This window comes from Melanotaenia boesemani, chromosome 6, assembly GCF_017639745.1.
Source record: "Melanotaenia boesemani isolate fMelBoe1 chromosome 6, fMelBoe1.pri, whole genome shotgun sequence".
NCBI classification, from domain to species: Eukaryota; Metazoa; Chordata; class Actinopteri; order Atheriniformes; family Melanotaeniidae; genus Melanotaenia; species Melanotaenia boesemani.
Genome location: NC_055687.1, coordinates 28,766,679 through 28,786,925, shown reverse-complemented (window position 1 = coordinate 28,786,925; position 20,247 = coordinate 28,766,679). Strand labels below are relative to the sequence as shown.

Here is a 20,247-nt window from a genome sequence, read left to right as displayed (position 1 = left end):
TAAAATTCCAAAGGTGATATAATCCTTTATTAACTGCAAACGAATAGACCTGACTACAATTACTTTTTCTCTGCATTTCATTGTCTCTTTGTTGAATTGCATACAAAAGACAGATGAAATGAGTCAAGTGCTTCACTGCAGCGAAGCAGGTGTAGCAAGTTGCTGAAATGATTTTGTCACAGAGGGGAAAAAACGAATGAGTACATCTAAAACCAATGATGGGTTTGAGATCATTCCCTTTCACACTCCTCTGCCACAATCTCACGAGGAATCACGGGGTGAGAGAAAAAGGGAACGACAGAGGGGAAGAGAAACGGACAGCTAGAGAGAGATTGAGATGTGCAACGCCAGCCAAAACTTTTTCAATTTCACCGACAATTTCCTGTGTAATTACTGATGTGGTATGATGGTGTTTTAATGACAGGGACCTGCCAGTGACAGTGTCATTGTGTGTGAGGATGCGAGGGAGCTTGTGTGTGTGTGTGTGTGTGTTGTGGAGATCTGGCTGGGCCTGTTGATGATGGCAGAGTGATGAGATGGAGCCATGCTGTGGAGATTAGACCTGTCTGCCCTCCACTACTCCCACCTATTGTACACACACACACACACACATATACAAAGCCTCTAGCATTAACGTGACCCCAACACACTCCCCACCCAAACTACCTGATGATGCCACCTGCTTTCTCACCATCACACACACACACTTATTAGACACCACTCCACATCCCTGCCTACCCCTGCCCATCAACCGCCTGATCATCAGTGCCATGGTGGCAGCCATCAGAGCTACCAACCGTGTGCAGGTCAATGAGCCGTTACCTGTAGTCGCACCAGGGGCAGCGGTACGGTTTCTCCCCAGTGTGAACACGTTTGTGCCGCGAAAGGTGGGACTGCGTGGTGGAGGCGAAGTTGCACAGCTTACACTTGAAGGGTCTCTCTCCTGTGGGGTGGAGGGGTTGAAAAGATAAGACACAGACAGCAGTGATGAGACCCAGGTGACATCCTGAGGTGAGAAGATAAAGGCTACGTTCACACTACAGATCTTAATGCTCAAATCAGATTTTTTTTTTTTTTCTTTTACATAAATTTTTTTTTTTTTTTAAGTGGTCATTCACATTTTCATTTTTATGCAATTCATCACACTAAAGTGTGAATGATATGTAGCTATGAAGTGACAACCATACACAGAGGAGGTGTTTATGGATGCTACACTTTGTAGCATGTGGTATCAGTTTCAGAGTTGTTGTGCAGTCAGAACCAAAAAAAAAATGATGGTCTAATATGGTTCTGTCCATTTCAGTGACATTTTAATGACATAAAAGTCAGATGAAATGCTTCAGCCTGAGGACGTTTGACATGGACTGGATATGAATCTTTTTTAGGGCCGTATATGATAGTGGCCTGGGTCGGATTTGAAAACATCTGATTTGTGCCATCCAGACTGTAATTAAAAAATCCTACATGAGTCACATATGTGCAAATAAATTGGAATTGAGCTGCAGTGTGAACGTCTAAGTGACATAATTTGAATAGCAATGTACGATTCTTTCGCTGTATTTTTAAAAACTAAATTTCTTCAGGAAAATGTACCGTACTTGCAAGGTCAGTGTTAACGTTCTGCATGTCAAATGCTGCATGTTTGTAAAAAGTTAGGTTGATGAACTGAATGGTTTCATGTCTTTGCCAAGCCCAGATCAGATTAAAGTTTAGCTGGTAAAAGCTGCAAAAGCATTCTTTCCTTGTGTCGTACATTTCTCCTGTACCTCTAATTGCCCTTTCAAGCCTCTTAAATCAACTTCCACTTTCCAAAAAGGCCCAGTCTGCTCAATTTGGTCAGCTGATTAGTAAAAATGATGGAGTGCAAACTCACAGCTCATTCTCTGTTTAGAGGTGTGCCAAGCTAACCGCTTGGCAGGAATTTAGCAAGAGTTTCATGGTTTTGTCACAAAAAAATGGAAGAAAAACCTGTTTCAGGCAGTTTAGGATGACTGTTGTCTGTGGGGAGAATAACTAGCTTTTGTATGGACTTTTGGCTTTGTAGCTTTGCTGACGTGCACAAAACACTCCAAGACACTAAGGGAAAGGGAAAATACAAAAAAGCATTATGCTACAGTCCATTATACTAGTAAAAGTTTAGCAGAGAATAAATCATTACTGATTACAGCTTTTGATAAGCTGAAAGTTGGAAATGAGAGGACATTTGACGCAAGCGGTATCTTATGTGTCTCTCTTGGCTGGACATTTGCATGCTGAAGGCTTTAACTTGTCTACTTAGGACAGCAATCCACTGAATGGAGCTGAAAAGTCAGCCGATATTTTCCTTACTGTGCTCAAAACTTTCCTTCGTACTTTTGGAGTGTGGCTATATTTAGAGCCATAATGTATTGAAACAGAGTAGACTGAGCAGCACTCATTGCATGTTTTTCCAGCAAGCTAAACTAAAAAAAAAAAAAAAAGAATAATTTTGTATTTATTTATTCATAAAAGACACAAGTACAGAAAGAAAGGTTTCATTCTTCATGTTAATATCATTCAACTGACCCTATCAACACAAAAAAATAATGTATACACTTTGTGTTGAATCTTTGTTTTTAACCTTGCTAATGTTGACAGTTACAGTACAACGCTACAAAATCATGCATATGTGGTTTCCCTTGGTTTACATCAAGTTTTTGAAAACAGAAATTCTCATTTAAAAAAGGGAGAAATAAGACACAGACACACTTCAGTTTCGGAGATGTGAATGTCAGCTGTCAGGGTTAGCAGCCACTGGTTAAAACTGGTTAAAGAATTCACCCAGTGAGGTGAGTTTTGGTCACCAGCCAAGTTAATCCAGTGGGTTCCTGGGTCGGATTCATGAGTAGCTGTCTTCTCAGTTTCCGTCCCCAGCCAGAGCCAGCTTATCATGGGCTGGATCATAAGCTGGCTTTGGCTGGATAAAAGCCTCTGATGACTTCTCAGTGACTTCATTATATCTTTTTTTTCTATTTCAGCACCATAAAACAAGGTCTCTTAAAATGTTTTCTTCTCACCTTTAATTATTTATTTGTAAAACATAAAAAAAAACAAAAACAACGACAAAACAAAACGTAATTGATGGATCTCAAATTCGAAATATGAACATTTTATGGACATTTCTACTACCTGCTGTTTGTTTAATTACCACTTAGGGAAACTTCCACAATGAGAAGAAAGATAATATTTGCTTGCTTCTGCACTTATTTCTAAGGCAATGCAATAAGACTGCTCAAACCTGCACACAGAAATGTTGGTGTCAGCTGTGACCTCAGTCAAACTCTACACTGTCAAACAGGACGGGCCCCTCATCATCACCTGCACAACAACAGATGCAATATGAGGCTAAATCAGTGGAACTGACACATGTCAACACAGGAGACGAGGCCAGAAATTGGAGATTTCAGGGAGAAACTGCAGAAAATCTAAGAAGCAAACTGAATAAATTATGAAAACCTAAATGAATATTTATAAGAGGATTCTTGATCGTTGGACGGCTGCCAGACAACAGTTAAAAACAGTATTTGTTTCACTATCTCAATTTCCAAAAAACACCACTTGTTATTGACAGGCCTATCTGAAAAATGCAATTTCCCTAAGCGACAGAATGACATGGTGAAATGATAACTGAAATTAAAAATCTCAGATTCAGTCAGCCTTATTCGTACACATGCCTATCACTGACAGCAGCGTGTCACACTGATGTGCCTGCATGTTTGTGTGAGAGACACAGCAAACAGTCGGCTAAACCACGGGGTTGCACACATCTAAAAGTGTCAATCACCCTTTCAAGATACTGAAACCCTGCAAATACAAGAGTTAGTTTGATTTTTCAATAAGTTTATGACATGATGAATTCAAGATGTGGCAGCTTACCTGTGTGCTGGCGTCTGTGTTTGGTGAGGGCGTGTCTCGTGCCTCCAGCAAATCCACACAGGTCACACAGATAGGACTTCTCTCCTGTAGATACAGAGTAAGGATGGAGGACATTTTCGAGCTAAGATTGAGACAAAGATGCATGAAAAACAGACTGAATGCAAAAAGCAAAAAATTATATTTTCGTTCTGTAAATTATTTTTAAAAATGTACTTCTCTCACAAACTTCAAATGCAAAACCCATGTAAATAATAATAATAATAATAATAATAATAATAATAATAATAATAACACATGGATTAGCCACTGATCTAATTAAAAAAACTAAATAAAATTAAAATGAAATTAAAATAAAAATAGAAATTAAATTAAATGGTTTTTCTATTGGACGTATCCAGCTGGCTCCACTCAAACTGAACTGGTTTCACCTTTTTCACTTTTTAAAGTTTCACTGTCAATCAAAAATTACAGTAGCAATACAATCCCAAACATAAATGGATTGTTTAAAGTGATGATTTATTAAATTACATTTATTACATATTTGAGTCTCGAATCCTCTGAGTGGAAAAATGTGAGTGTTGCTCTTTTCACTCATAATAGCAGCTGATAGCTGAACGAGACAAAGAGGGTGGAAATGGCGAGATAGAGAAAAATGTGTAAAGTGGGAGCGAGGCAGAAAGCGAGAATAGAAAAGACAGACTGAACAGATGAGCAGAGAGTCTAGTTGGCTAACAGATGAGCCAAGCAGAAGTCACAGATCACTAGTGTATATCCATCAGAGCTCTCATAGCTAACTAATTCCTCCAATCAGATGGATCCGTGTAAATATGTCAAATGGGGGACGGGAAATTGCCAGTGTGGTTTATTGACTGTGATAAAATCTGAAAAGCACCGCTGAACATAATTACATACTTGTCAGAGCCATAAAAATTAGCTTTATTATCAATGGGATGGTTTTGTACAACTTCATTTGGGGGCGATGCCTTCCAGATGGGGAGCGTGGAGAGCTTTTTTACACTCCTCCTCTCCTCTCTGCATCTGGCTCCGTCATTAACAGCATGATGGTCTCTGTTTCTGCCTCTCTGTCTGCCATTGCACACAGTCACAAACACACACATACACACACATTCAGTGCAACATTTGTGATAAGACTCACTCAGGGAAACACATGCGGACATTTACAGAATGGACCCAGATGTGCATGCAAATCTGTGCACACACACACACCAATCAAGCTGCATGTGCATGTTGTTTTAGTGCACATGTATAGAAACACTGTTGGCGATGCACCACACATTTTAACATACATGCACACTGTGCATAGGTGCTTGCTTAGAGCAGTTATCCCCGTCACTGAAATATTCATCTAAATGCTGATGCTGTACTGCAGCTCTCGTCACACACTAACACATTTGGGTGGCTCTTCCAGCTGGGACTCGGCGGTGCTCTGAGCAGCTTTCACCGAGTCTGAGGAGACAAAGCAGCCTTAAGTTTCCTCTATCGCACCCATTCAAAGCCACTCGACTGTAAGAGGAGTTTTAATGCAGTGGCACTTAGAGAAGAGAAAATAAAGCTTAAAAAGGTGCAGTTGTGACAATTCATACAGGTTCACTCTTCAGTGCAAGTGTGGAAGGCCTTCAAAAGAACAATGAGTTCATTTAAATAAATGTCCACTCTAGTTTTTTACTTTGCAACACAAAATCTCCAATTTCAGTTTGACACTCAGAACACCTGACAAATGTTACTAGAAAATTAATTTCAGAAATGGAAAATGATTTCAGAAAGCAGTGATTTCAGATTTCAGAATTCATCTTTGACAAACAGAAATACTCCAATACTGAGAATTTAGCACCAGCACAGGATAAATAGAGTACTGTACTAAAGCCTTGAGTCGCCCTTGTTTCTTCATGGTCAGAAAAGCCAGAGAAAAGGCGCCGTTATTTACTGAAACATGTTCAAACATAATAGGAAATAATGATCTAAGGGAAAAATAGTGTTAGAAACAATTCTTACAAGTTCGGAAGGGAATATCTGGTATAACTTCAACATAGTCTGAACTCTTTTAGACAAAGTTTTTTCTAACTTCTGTAAGTTATATTCAGGAATAGTTCTCCGGATATCTTCAAGGACATTTCGAAGCTCTTTTTGTTCCATTTCTGCCAAGATGATCCCACACTAAGGTCCAAGCTCTGGGAAGGATTCATCACTCCATTAGAAGTTGCTGCCACAGATTCTTGAGTCATTCGTCATATATCAGCCCATTTCACTTCCTTAAGAAAGGCTTCTTGACAGCCACCCTTCCATGGAGAGCATTTGTGATGAGGCTTCAGTGAACAGTAGGTGGATTAGTAGGTCTAGATGCATCTCTCAGATCTTCTCTGGATTATCTTTCCTATTTCTGGAGGACATTAATTTAATATACTGCTATTGACATGTTCAGTTTCCCCAATTTTTTTGAGGCACTGCACACTGCATGCCATCCTGAGATATGCCAAATTTTATCCAGGAACTCTTTGGGAATTAACTTGTTAGTGCAAAAATATGATTTTATGTCCATTAATATCTCAGCAAACGTCTCATGGAGGCAACAACAGAAATGTCTTCGCATCAGGCTACTAGTAGCAAAGAGCCCGAAGATGAAATTCAACATGTATTCTTTGTTAAATTGTCTGTTATATGTTAACAAAACACCAGTTCATCTCTTGAGCTATCTGACCTTTTTTATGCCTAATCAGTAAAAAGTACATTTCTCCAAAAACAGTCAGTTAGAAGGACTGGATTTAAAATGAATGAAAAAGCACCCGGTGTCCAAATAAAAGCTTAAAAAGAAAGTCTGAAAAACTATTGTTCAAGACCACAGTGACAGAGTAGAAGAAATTCTGCCTCTTAGGAAACAAAATCCAAAGAACCTAGAAGAGGCACAAAACTTTTGCACAGAAATTTAGGTTTTCAAATTTTTCTAAATATCCAGTTCTTTGAAAAGAACAAATTAATACCACGTCTTAGAAGATCAGCATCTTGAAGTAAATTTAACAAAAAGCTAAATCTTACTCCCTTTGTGAGGATTGTGTTGGTGTATCTGAAAGCTGTTTTTGGAACATAAAATTACCCTGAATTTGCATCAAATTAGTCTAAAACACAAGAATGATAGCCTTTTCTGTTAAATCATAAAGAACACATAATGTTGTGGAAGAAGTATTCATTTCACTTACTGAAGTCAAAGAAAGAATTAAACAACTTAAAAATACACCATACTGACCTAAACTCTCACATTAAAATCTTACTTTAGTAACAGTACATGAGTATAAGCAGCAAATTGTAGCCAACAAATAATAATAACTAAATAAAACCTTTATTTCTGTGTCTATAAAGTCCACATGAGTTACCAGTCATCTGGTCAGGCTGTTTATCCCCATCAGAAAAAAACAGTGCCAGTCACTCCTCCTCTCCATCTCTCATTACGCCCAACACTACAAGACCCCACCACAGAAAAATCCATAGTCATCGATCCCTTTGCCCAGCTGCGGTTGCCACAATTATTCTTTAGAAGGAAACGCTGGCGATAAATTACATGTGTGCTTTTCATCTGCTGTTCTGTGGGGCTGCACGCTCCGAGGACCTGGGTGGGGTACTATGAAGAGTGACGTGCTGCTGTCAGCGCTGGAGGATCTAGTCTCTTCTGTCCGCCACGTAACATCGCATCGACACAAATCGGCACAGTGAGACTCTTTGCCCTGAAATGAAGACTAATCTCTGATCTCAAACATTTGTTTGTTAGCCATTTCCTGTCACAGGTGAAGGTCAGACAAACAAAGTTGAAAACAAGTAAAATTTGGTATGAGTCAGAGAAATGGCCTAAAAACACACCTCCTGCTCACACATGTGCTTGGTGAGGATTTCAACTTTTCAGCTCTTTGAATACTGCCACCGCTTCTTTTTTGTTCCCTCGATGCTCCTCATCCCTCCACCTCTAACTGGAATTAAATATGCCTTATTGCGAGACAATAAAAGAACTTTGAAGTCAAAATATACAACCTCTCTTTGCATGTGTGTGAGAATATATATATGAATTTGTGTGTGTGTGTGTGTTTTAAATAACCCCGGAGGAGTCTGCATGCAGCTATAATTGCCTCCCTCATTAGTTATGTTTTAGCAGGAGCGGATGGGAGGGCAATTAATTTTACCGCTTAATTTTTGACACGGAATCCGCTGCTGTATTGATGTGCTCGCCATTTTGGGTCTCATTTCTCAGGGAAATTAATTGACAAACTGAGAAGATTTATCAGCATATCGCCAGATTAAGCGACAAACTGAAGCAATGAGGAAATCAATTGTGGCCCTGTCGCTGTGTTCAACCCTCCTCTGCCCCCCACTGCTGTGCTTCCCCTCCTCCTCCTTCTCTGTCACCCCCCACCACCCCTACACAACGCCCAAGAGCCTGGGAAAACCTGGGTGGGTCAGATACAGTGCGCTTATTTATTTATTTGAGTCGCTCATTCATCAGCCGTTACAAATGACCCTGGCGGCTGACGACCACTAAAACCCCCCGATGCCGCCCTCCTCCCCCTTCCTCAGACATGACTGCTGTGTGAGAAGGGAGTGATTAACATAAAAAACACACAAATCAGAGAGGAACAATGAATCCTGTTAGAGGCAGGAGAAGGAGAGTTGAGGTGTTAACATTTCCCCTTTTTATTTTTTTAAGAGCTCTGCACGTCACACCCAGCATCTCTATCCAAAGAACGATGACATTTGATATTTTCCATTCGGTGCACAAAACGTGGCCTCCTAGCCTGGCAAAACATAGTTAGAGGTCAATGCAAAACAGATATTTATCTTTCATCAAGTGTTCAGTCAGTAGATCTTTTCACAGCAGTACAACTTTAAAGTATTAAATTTAACCTAATTTTGTCAATTCTTATAAACAGATTTTTAAAAATTACTTAACACAATGACAGAAGACAGAGTTTAAAAATGAAAAGTATTTTTGACAAGCACCCATCAATTTGTGAGCTAAAATGATGACAGCTGCTAGCATAGCTTAACAGCTTTAGCTAGCAAGCTCATCAGGCTAACGTTAGCTCAACAAGTTAATTGAAAGCATCTTTCTGGGCAGCTTTTTAATGTTTGAAGAACTGCCAGGTGGTACACCATATGAACCCATTTGCTATTTGAATTTCTCATTTAAAGCCATTTTTTTCTGCTGATTTCTGTCTGCTGTTCAGAGGTTTCCTGAATTAAAAAGCAACAAACATGTTTAGCTGTCACATCTAGCCAACATGTTTGTATTGTCTTATCTGTTTACTACATGGGAGTTTTACCATGGGCAGGATTTAAATGACTTCTTTACACAGGTCATGTCATATAAATATATTAGAGCACATTTTCAGTGATTTTCTGTATTTATTGAGAATTTCTGTGTCCTACAAACTACTACTGCTAAGCTCATACAAAGACAAAAACAGACTGTAGTATGCTGAACAATGACGTAACAATGAGAACTTTTAGACCACACCTGGACAAAGTAAGCTCATGTTTTCAGTCTCACACAGCACATTTTACAGCAGATTGGAAAAAAAAGATTACGATTGTGTTTTTAATCCAAGCACACAAACTATAACTGTACACTTAACTGTATTATCATCTCAGAGATAAGTTAATTAATGAGTAACTAAGCTGATCAGTTAGTTGCAAATTTGGTGAGTTAAACAAATCAAAAAACATAATTTCAGTTTTATAAGTTCCAGCTGTAGCTATGACACTCCGTTTTAACATACAGAACATGCTGAATGTTCGCTCACCTAACACATTTATATATCTTTTCAATTCTTCTGCAAAACTACATATACGCTGTTTAATCTCTCGGCCTATACTTCATCTGTTCTGCAGCTCTACAAGCATCATAAGTAACTTCAACTGTTGGAAACTTAAAATCCTATTTAAAGGGTGTATCCTGCCTCTCACCTGATATCAGCTGAGATGGGGTCCTGCCCCCACACAACCAGGTACAGACAATGGATGGATGGATTTTAAAGGATTGTAACCCGATCACACATACACATGAAAGCTTGTGACTATGATGCACTGATTTTTTTTTTTCTTTTCTCTTTCTTTTCTTTGTTGCTTAGACAGTTTGGTTTTCTAAATATATTAAAAGTTGACTGTTCAACGCTGATTTAGTGTCATTTCTTTCTAGGAGCCAGGAAAAATAGTCATTTTTGTTATAATCTGAAATTAAATTGTAAAGCCAATTGATTATCGGTGAATTTTCCACTTTATCCAAAAGTGCACTTGGTTACAGGGTCAACACTCTCTCTCCATCACTGGGAATCCAGGAAAATAATCAGCAATTAATCAGGAAAGTTGGAGCACTGATTTTTTAAAATCAAACAAATTACCAAATGAATTATCCCCCTTTTTCACTAAATTATAGGTCTTAAACCCCCCCACCTTGTTTTTGCTCATCCCAAGTATAAAAGTAACTCAAAGAAGTAATGTATCTTTACGTCTGTATTATAAATTAAAAACGGAAGTAGCATATAATTTAACAAATCATTAAAAGTAAAAAATATTAATAGCAAAAAATTGGGTTTTTCATTTATTATATTTTCAAACCAAAATAAACCAAACCGTAGAGAAACAGATAATTAAATTGATCCCTGGTCAAGTTTAAAATGGGTTGATTCTGAAAACAAGCAGCGTGTTTATGATTCTCTTAAACCAAAGCTCCTCTGTCACCATGCTGTAAGCCTAACTGTAACTCCTCATACACACACAAACACACACGTGCTCTGTAACTCACATCCTCTCCATTACTGACTACTCTGCTCCCTGGACAGATTAGTTCAACTTCTCAATCTCCTTTTTATTTTATTAGTATTGCATCTTAGCTCCGTGAAGGAGACGATTTATAACCTTTAAACAGATCACAAACATGCACATAATATTTCAGTGTCAGGTCGGCCGCTGGAATGTGATTGCAATGATAGTACAGCTGCAGCTCAGCGTCCAACCCAGCACCAATTACTGACAAAGGAGTGTTGGAGGTCACCGCAGTGTAAATTGTGTTAGCTTTTGGAGTGTCGCTAATCAAGTCAGGTCTTGTCGCTCCCCAAAATGAGGTTGTTTCAGGTTTAATCTTAATTCTCCTAGTTTCATATTTGCCCACCCTTGATCTTTCAAGTTCTCTTATTCAATCACTTGTTCCATCTCAATCACTTCTCTCCCTCGTTTCAAGTGTGTTTTACTCCAGTCAAACTCACACAAAGACACACACACCAGCTCTTTTTTCAGGTGACAGCTACGTGACAGCGTGTGACGCGAGTTGCCTGATGGGGGGGATGATGAGAGCTGGAAACAAATGAAAATAAAACGTCTAATTATGTCAGAGGCGCCTTGACGTTACATCACTGTTAAAACACATTTAAAATAACATCCAGCGAGTCTTATTCTGTCTCACACACACAAAAACTCGCTCACACAGCAGGAGCCTGTGACGGATGGAGGGCTCTCCTGCAAGCGCTCAGTCAGGCTGTCAGGCCACAGGCTGCTGCTGCTTCTGTCAGTGACTTAAAAGGGCATCAAGGAGCCATGTGTGGGACATTACCGAGGCCGAGGGGAAACTGCTGGGCTGCAGCATAAAGACACTTTCAAAGAGCCTGACTTGGGCTCCTATCGAGGGGCTATTATTCAAGACACTATCCTCCCACCGCCTACTGAACCATCCGTCTATCGAAAGTTTTAGTCAGTTAAAAAAAAAAAATGTATTCAGTGCAGTCCCATGGTGTAATTTACTGTATGTACAGATGAAAAGGCAGGGATGAAATTGGTAAGACAAGCTGCATATATTCAAAAAAGTATAATGATAATATCCACTCATCTCATCATTCTCATTGCAGGAGATGCACTTTTTTGTGGGGTATGAATCATAGTCACCTAACAAAAAAAAAACCTTCAGCTGTTGAATTCTAGTGGCTATGGTTTAATAAAACATCCATGTTTCAATGATTTGGAAATCTTCTTTTTGGATCAGAGGTAGGAAAACACAAAAATTCACAAAAATATCTTTTTGTTTATCCCCTTTTCTCACCACTTTGCTTCACAGAGAAACACACACATATTCCCAGGGCTGGATGAGTGTGTCAGAAAAAATATTCTTGAGCATCAGATGGATTTGCAGAAAACACACTTGCTGACCAGCTGGATTCGAGGAAAACACTCGGTGTCCAGATGGAGTTTTGGGGGAAATACACATGACGACCAGTTGGATTTGGGGAATACACGCTACTGCCATTTCCTAAGCATGCTACCCTCCAAATGGGGAGTTTAGTAGAAAACAAAAACAAGAATGCAAACACGCTGAGCTGCTTTCCTTCCCCCTTTTGCAGTTAATTGGCTGATAAAGTATAATGCAACAGTGACGGTTCTATCGAGATCAAGAGCTGTGCTTAACCATCTAACAAGTGTGTGCAAGACCGCCAAGAACAGGCTCTCGACTCTCTCTGGATGTTGAAAATGAGTACAGATGGACATGTTGTGGCTATTGTTGGCCAAAAACTTGTGGATATTTATTCCAACCAAAGCTGTGAAGATTCATAATTAATGTGAGACTTTCACAGTTCACATAAAGTTTGCTTTGTGGAGAATCTGCAGTGAGGAGTAATGAACAAGTAGATTCTGTCTGATCCAAGTATATTCCTTTTAGATAAACAACCCTTTGTCTTAGGCATGAAATTTCATGAATTTTGCACTTGAGAGTGTCAGTGATCATGTTTGTGATAGGCTAACTGGGTCTCACCAGTGTGTGTCCTGTAGTGGTCCTTCATGGCTGACAGGTTGAGGAAGGCGTAGTGACAGGATGGCCAGGCGCACTTATACGGTTTCTCCCCACTGTGCAGTTTCATGTGGTTGTTCAAGGCCCATTTTTCACTAAAGGTGCGGTCGCACAACTCGCACTCAAACTTCCTGCAGGAGAATAAAAGAGGCATGAGGAGGAGGGAGAAAAAAAAAGAACAATAAGAGTTACTTACTGATCCCAAAGCTGACGTAAAATGCTAGAAAATCTACCCCGTGAGAGAGGAAATGGAGGTTGGTGGGTACTTGCATTCACACCCACTGAGCATAGGGCTGTGTGATTGCGCTCTGTACATCTATGCCCCCCCCACAGACACACACGCACACACACACACACACAAGATGCAGTGGGCTGCTGGTGTGTCATGTCTGTATAAGCAGGCATTGATTTTTCTGTCTTGGCCTGCCACCTCCACCATTTATTCTCTGCTTTGCACCAGGGCCCAGAGGACTAGAAAAATTCTGTTACAGTCTACACACACATATCACACAAACACCCACATACACACACACACACACACACACACACACACACACACACACACAACACCCACACACACACACACACACACACACACACACACAGAGAAACCCTGCAGGGCCATTGGGGAGAATAGAGTTCACCTGTCCAGTGTCCCTGACCACTTAGCCAGGGCTAAATGAACAGTTAGCAACATTTTACCTCGCTTCTCTCTTAAGGCTTTTCTATTAGAGCTCTCCTCTATTGAAACCCCTCCACATTTCCAACACTAGAGCTCATCTTGCTTTAAATTGTTAGAATCAATTCAATAAACTTAAGCCACAATCTATCGTTTACTGCATGTAAGTATGAATATGCATCTGTCTATTCCTCATGCTGACGCCTACAATCCAACAAAAGCTGCTTCTTTTCCTTTAAAATCGGCATGTGGGATGTTTGCACTTACATCCTGCTGCATTATTAGGCTTCAAGAAACACAGAAGACAATAGAAAACGCTTGTGCTTGAATTAATCTTAACCTCCACGCTATAATTTAGCTGCAGAATGACTAATGTGCGAGTCATAAACAAATGAAGTCGGGTTTTGGGGAGCATTCGTCTTGCAGTGAGGGCCATGTTATTTTAGGGAGGGCGGCTGTCTTTAAGTCCTGATTGTGTCGCTTAATCCCTGTGGTATCTGTTTCATAGCGAGCAGCATGACACTCACCTGAACAAATAATGACTCCAAGCAGCATGTAGCATGTGTCTGAATCAATAATTCAAACTCATACATCTTCCTTACTGGAAGGGAGGGAGGGAAAGAGGAGAAAGGAGGGAATTAAAGATGGGGAGGTGAAGGAAGAGGAGAGATAGAGAGGAAAATGTGTCCTGGCTTCCGTATCAATCTATATGTTCCATAAAGATGAATCTAAATGTGATGTAGATGTCGTCCTGCACCGTTTGCGAGGACATTTTAAGCTCGCTTACAAGGAAAGATGGAGCAGCTTTCAAAATGTGCCTTTATCACCTGGTTTGAAGCTCGAATGCAAATATAAAACACCACTGTTTTCTTCTCGCTCTCGTTACCTGACTTGGCAGAGACTTTATTTGACCAACAGATGTATGCCTGCATCTGTATTTCCTTCCCTTTCCTGCGGTATTTATAGAACGGCTCGTTGCCCGTGCCACCGCAGGAGAGGTAAATAAGATGAGTGAAGAGATGCTATCTTTTATTGTAAGCATTATGCACAACACTCCTGCTTTATGAGCTAAACGGGCCATTGTTTATCACGGGGCATAATCGCAAAGTCAGGCAGGCAGGCCTTGACGTGGGCACACGGCATGCTGGGATGGAGGAAAAACGAGCCAGAAGAGGAAAGCAGGAGAGGAGAGAAGATGGAGGAGTCGGGGCTGGCAGAGTCAGTGGGGGTTTTGTAAGGATGAGAGGAAGGTTTGCGTTTGTTTTTATGGGATCAGATGGAGCACTTTGATCTTGTCCCTACGTGTCAGATCCCGTCACGATCCACCGTCTCGCCCATACATATGCAAACTGCCTCTAAACAGCTCAGCACCATGCAAAACGTGCCGAAGGTGCGAGGTAGAGGGGAGAGCGAGATGGGGAGGGGAGAGGGAGGAGATGAAGGCGTCTGAGGATGCACATGGGCAAAAGAGGCGGGAAAAGTCTATTTGAAGTGTTTTAAAACTTCCAAGAAGTGAATTTCGACAAAATTAAATAAATAAATAAATAAAATAAATTCACAAAATGCTGCTTCAGCAAATGGATCAGAAAAAAGTGGCCTGAGAAAGTTCTGAAGCTCATAAGCAGGATTCAGGGATGTACAGTACCATACAATATCCTTATGAATGTATATTCAAACCTATATTGTCATATGGTCTGATATTAAAATGTAACTGCTTTCATGTAAGGATAAATGAGGTTTGTTTCATGTCTGCAGCTGATAGTGTAAAAGCCTGAACATTTACTCCGTACCACACAGAATAATTACAGATAATATTTCTGTTGATTTTTATCCAAATCAAAACAAAACAATAAAAAAAAATTGTGACATGGAGTCAATGTGCAAATCTTTCTTAAGTGCTGAGTGGGGGCAGTGGATTTGATGCATCATAAATACAAATATCCAGAATCTGTTAAGAATGCCTTGTGTAAATGTGAAAATGGATGAATTTCCACACACAAATTATAATTAGCTGGAATATTTAGTGTATAGTCACAAATCCTCAAACCGCTGGAACGAGAACTCCTGTAAATTAGATGCATGTGTTGTAATGTTAAATTACCTTTAAAATAATCACATTGATGTGACTGTGTTTAAATCAAAGAGCAGAAATGCTTACATGTATGTTTTAAAAAAAGAGATGAAAATCAACTTTCAATGACTGTTTCAATAAAGAAAGAAACAGGAAAAAAAAAGGAAAAGAAACAACTAGATTCTGGAGCATCTTCAATTTCTTGTCATTGCAGCTGCTTTCCTGTTCGTCTCTGCTTTCCTCCTTTTCTCTTTCCTTCTGATGGTGAAGAAAAGCGACATGATTGACACCCTGTGCAGATTTATTCAGAGACACAGGTGAGCCTCTTCCCCGCACATTCAGAAAGCTGCATGTCCCTGTAGCTATACCGTCACTCATTACCATATCTATACTATGGTGTGATCCTGTCTCAGTTCAGGCATACAGGCCTACTGTCAGAACATCACAAGCCATCGCTGGCCTTAATTGTGATAGAGATCCCTCAGGAGGGGTTACTATATCTCTAATAGGGGCTGGAAGGAAAGACCTGACTCATTACCACTCACTCACTACCACCCCCAAGTGGCGAGGTGGTGCTTGATAATAGGGAAGCCTGCAGAGTGTGGAGAGAAATACGACTCAGTAATGGTCACAAATATGTAAAGTGTGATTCAGAAATGTGTAAAACAAATGTACAAAAGATAAGTAGTATATGTGTTTAGTGGAAAATAATCATTAAAGCATCAAAGAGTTTAAAAGAGGAAATTCTGGTGTGATTAAGAGCAGAAGAGATGAAAAGGTGACTCAGACGCTTCCTCTGACTACATAAATCACTGGATTAGAAAATATGATTTCCACTGACACCTCCAAACTTCAACTGTATTTTATTTTATTTTTTTTTATTTAATTGACAAGATTAATTGCTTTGGCCTTTTCTGGACTCCTAACAATTCCTCGTCTGGTTCTCAGTTATTTGCTGGCCGGCCATTGTGAGAGGAAATAATCTGTGATGCTCTCACACTGTAGCACAAAGACAGAAAGAGAGGGAGAGGGCCAGCGCTCGCCTCAAGCCAAACTGACACAAACAGACAACTTCAAAGTGAAGACTGTTGTTTATTTGGCGAAGGGAAAGGAGGAGAGAGATGGGGGGAAAAAGAGAGAAAATTTATCTGATATGCAACTGTCAGGAGAGCATTTTCACATGCAAAATAGCGAGTGAGTGAGAGAGATTACCTAGAGGGAGGAACATGACAGCATTCACTAGGGTCAGGATGGATCATCATCTTCAGCCCCCCTCCACCTCCTCCTCCCTCATCTCTCTCTTTCTCTCTACATCGCTTTATCAACTCTCCGTTTCCCTCCCTCCTTCCTTCCGTTTTCCCCTACTCTCCTCTTTTCTCTCTCATCCTGTTTTCAGACTCCATCACTCTGCACTTCGACAACCCGGCAGCTTAAATCCAGACTAAATTAGCTGAATGAAGATTAAATCATTTGGCCCTGAGCTCTCCAAGATATTGGGAGGAAGACTGAGTGAGGCTTAAATGCTGTCTGACTGGGTTCGGACCGCTGTGTGTATCAGAGGAGAGGCTCTTCCTTCAATGGCAGTCAATTGAAACCTGATTAGAGAGGGGGTGTTTGGTAAAAAATGGGTAAAAGATTCAATTTCTGAGACAACTGTTTCCTAAGTAAAGGCACTGGCTTCGTTAGTTTTCGTTTGCGGGCACAATGTTGACCGACGACAGGCTCGTTCCCTTGCTAAGGTATTAAGAAGGGCAACATCATCGCTCATGGTCCTTTAGCAGAGAAGTGCATTGGAAAGCAGTGTAGTCAATGTGGTCTGCGGGTACTCAAATCAGTTTCCTAGATGGTGCTAATTTAACATTCAAATGAACCTGCTGCACACAACAACAGTCCAAGCTCTGCTGGAAAAAGAAGAGGAAAGGCTTGCAGGGGTAGATCCGAACAGAACCGTATTTCAGTGAGACCAGCGGGAGTGTCACACAAAGCAACAGCTAAAACCTCCATGAAGGGGCCACATGCGTCTGCAGAGTATCGTACATGAGCCTCCTCCGAGATGAGTGCTGCTGCATATGACTGCAGTATAAACAATGGCACACAACAGAGATGCTGTTGCTGATTTATGTTTACCTTCAATCCCGGGAGAAAGAAGAGGAGGAGGAGGAGGGGGGAAAAAAGAGATAATGAAATAAATAATAAAAGACCAAGCCCATCAGATAAGCTCCTGTTTATCCTGCTGTAGGGCAAATACAAATTGTCAATTTAATGAACACGGTGGACGTGATGAAAGCGGGGTGAAGGAGCCTCCTGCCTGACAAACAATCAGGAAATGTTATCTTAATATTGTTGCGCTGTTATCCAGCCCATAACTTGGGGGTGGGGGGGAGGTGGGCAAGAGTAAAGGGAGGTGGCACTGAGGGGGAGAGGGGAATGACGGGGCGGCCCTCTGTGGTGGCCCTGTTATTGCCTGTTTTTATTATGAGCATAGCTCAACGGTCCCAAACACACAACCCAAGAAATGACCCTCAAAAGTACATGTGCACATTTATGTGGACACACACCTTGCCACTACAAGCACAAACTTCACTTACAAAGTCTTTTTTTTTTTTTTTTCAGATGTGAATAAAGCATCCGAAATGATTTCTTTCTCTTTACATGCATGCTATCTTGTTTCCAGACTGGGCTCACATAAAAGCTTAGCAGGTTTTTATAGATATTAGATTATTAATCAAGATGTTTTAACCAAAAAGCTGCAAATCAAGAGCTTCCTGCTGAAATGAGTAAAAATCAAATTTATGAAATGTTGTGCGGTCAAAGAGCCTCTCCCCAACCCCTCCACATATACTATAAACGGCACTTTAAAAAGTGTCCAGATGCTTCAAAGCTCAAAAGGTTTTTTTTTTTTTTTTTTTTTTTGTGAGCCTTGAATTTAAAGCATTGCAATCTGAGCAGCCACCGAAATTAACTATTATCTCCATATTTATATATTGCCGGCACTAAATTGCGTCGGAAAGAATTACTATCAATATGAATATCTGCAACAATAACTCAGCCGCAGTGCTGAGGACAGGACGCTCTTTATCAGGCTTCTGATAGGCCTTAAATACAGCACAAGGCAGGCATATCAGAGCTTTTTCTCTCTAATATCAGGCTGCATTAGCACCTCGTAAATCAAATTACACTCCTAGAATTTCATTAGGCTCACCTGCCAGCGCTGCTGTGCTGTAGAAATATTTATGTTTTTATACTGCAATCGTGTGCTCTCAGGTACACAAAAGAGAAGTAATGTCGGGGGCTGAGAGCGGTGAAAAAAAAAAAGGATGATAAACCTAATTATCTTTTAGGAATACAGAGAAAACGTGTCATAAATTGTGGCAATCCTGAGGAAACCTGGTGGTTTTGAAGCCTGTGGGGCTCAGAGTTGAGGGACATTCATGCTGCTGTTTACCATCATGGCTAAACTTCCCACAATCCAATTAGCTGCGTCTCCAAATTTGCCCTAAACCGAAATCAAACAGGGTGATGTATGACAGCCATCAGCGGGCTCTTAGTGACAAGCTAATCTGATAAAAGCTGAAGCAAGTGCGCTTAATAGTGAAAATACTTGTTCCAACTGGATAAAAAATGTTATGATAGCAGTCTTTTTTATTTAATTACCTCAAAAGAATTTCACATTTCCATTTGTTTATTTGTTGCTGCTGTTTGTTAGATTGCATTACGTGCAGCGTATGGAGCTGCTGCAGGTGAGCTCGAGCTGGGAAAAGAGCAGAAGGAGTTGGACGTGGGAAGGAACGCTGACATTCCTGTTTTATGTCTGGAGCAGCTGGGCTCTGGATGGTGGGGTGTCTGGATATGGATTTTGATTAGACACAAAGGGAAATGAGTGAGCCAGTGACCGTAACGACAGCCACTTAATAAAAGGTACAGTCTATACATCAAAGAGCATCTAGCTGTAAATCATTTGGCCCTGTAATGACTTGCATCCCTGTCCCATTACTGAGCCTCCTAACAGGCCGCTCATATTTACTTTCCGGGCCCCAATATCATTTTAGAATAATGAGCTTTGTCCTTTATCTAATTAACAGGGCCTGGGTTCATTTGTTTTTGTTTTCTTTTTTTGTTTTCTTCTCTTTTCTTACTCCCAACTAAAATTAGGAAGCTGACATTTTGGCCTAACTCGGAAACATTTAGTGAAGCCGCTTCGTGGTGGGATGGGTAAAAGTTAAGCACAGATAACCTAGTCGTGACTGTTGTATGTTGCAACAGAATGCTGTTTATTCAGCATTGTGAGAGTGTATGTGTGCAAGTATGAAGGTGGAGGGTGGGAGGGGGGGGTTGAGGGTTGTGCTCCAGTGGGTAGAAGTAAAAGACCAGGTCCATTCTCTCTCTTATTACTGGAATTGTAATTCAATGATCACCTTAGATCACACGCGTGCCATAAATCAGATAGGCTTGACAGAGGATGAAAAATTGTATTAATAATGTGAAACTTATTATACAGTCCCAAATGCTCCCTTGATAAATGACATTGTTTGGGCCTGACAATGATTGCATTTAAAACATTATTTCTTTCTGCTGGTGTGTACGGGGAGTGTGTGTGCGCTGCTGGACATGACGACCATGGTGTGCAGGGTGGGGAAGACAGAGGTGGGGTTCCCGAGCCTCATAAAATATTCAAGATGTTTCCCACCGTTCTCTCCTGAGTCAGTGGGCAGGCGAGTGGTTGTGGCGCGGTGAGGGTATAAAATCTGTGTGTGCGTGCATGTGTGGCCA

General features: G+C 40.6%; 1 protein-coding gene across 1 annotated transcript in view; it reads right to left on the bottom strand.

The window, feature by feature from the left end:
• znf407 (zinc finger protein 407) overlaps nt 1–20,247 on the bottom strand; it is a 150,239-nt gene that overhangs the window by 47,802 nt on the left and 82,190 nt on the right. Inside the window, exons 6-8 of the mRNA XM_041988448.1 lie at nt 12,692–12,858; nt 3,895–3,978; nt 823–943 (exon numbers count right to left, since the gene is read on the bottom strand). Of these exons, the coding sequence (XP_041844382.1) occupies nt 823–943; nt 3,895–3,978; nt 12,692–12,858 (372 nt within the window). The remainder of the gene's footprint in view (nt 1–822; nt 944–3,894; nt 3,979–12,691; nt 12,859–20,247) is intronic.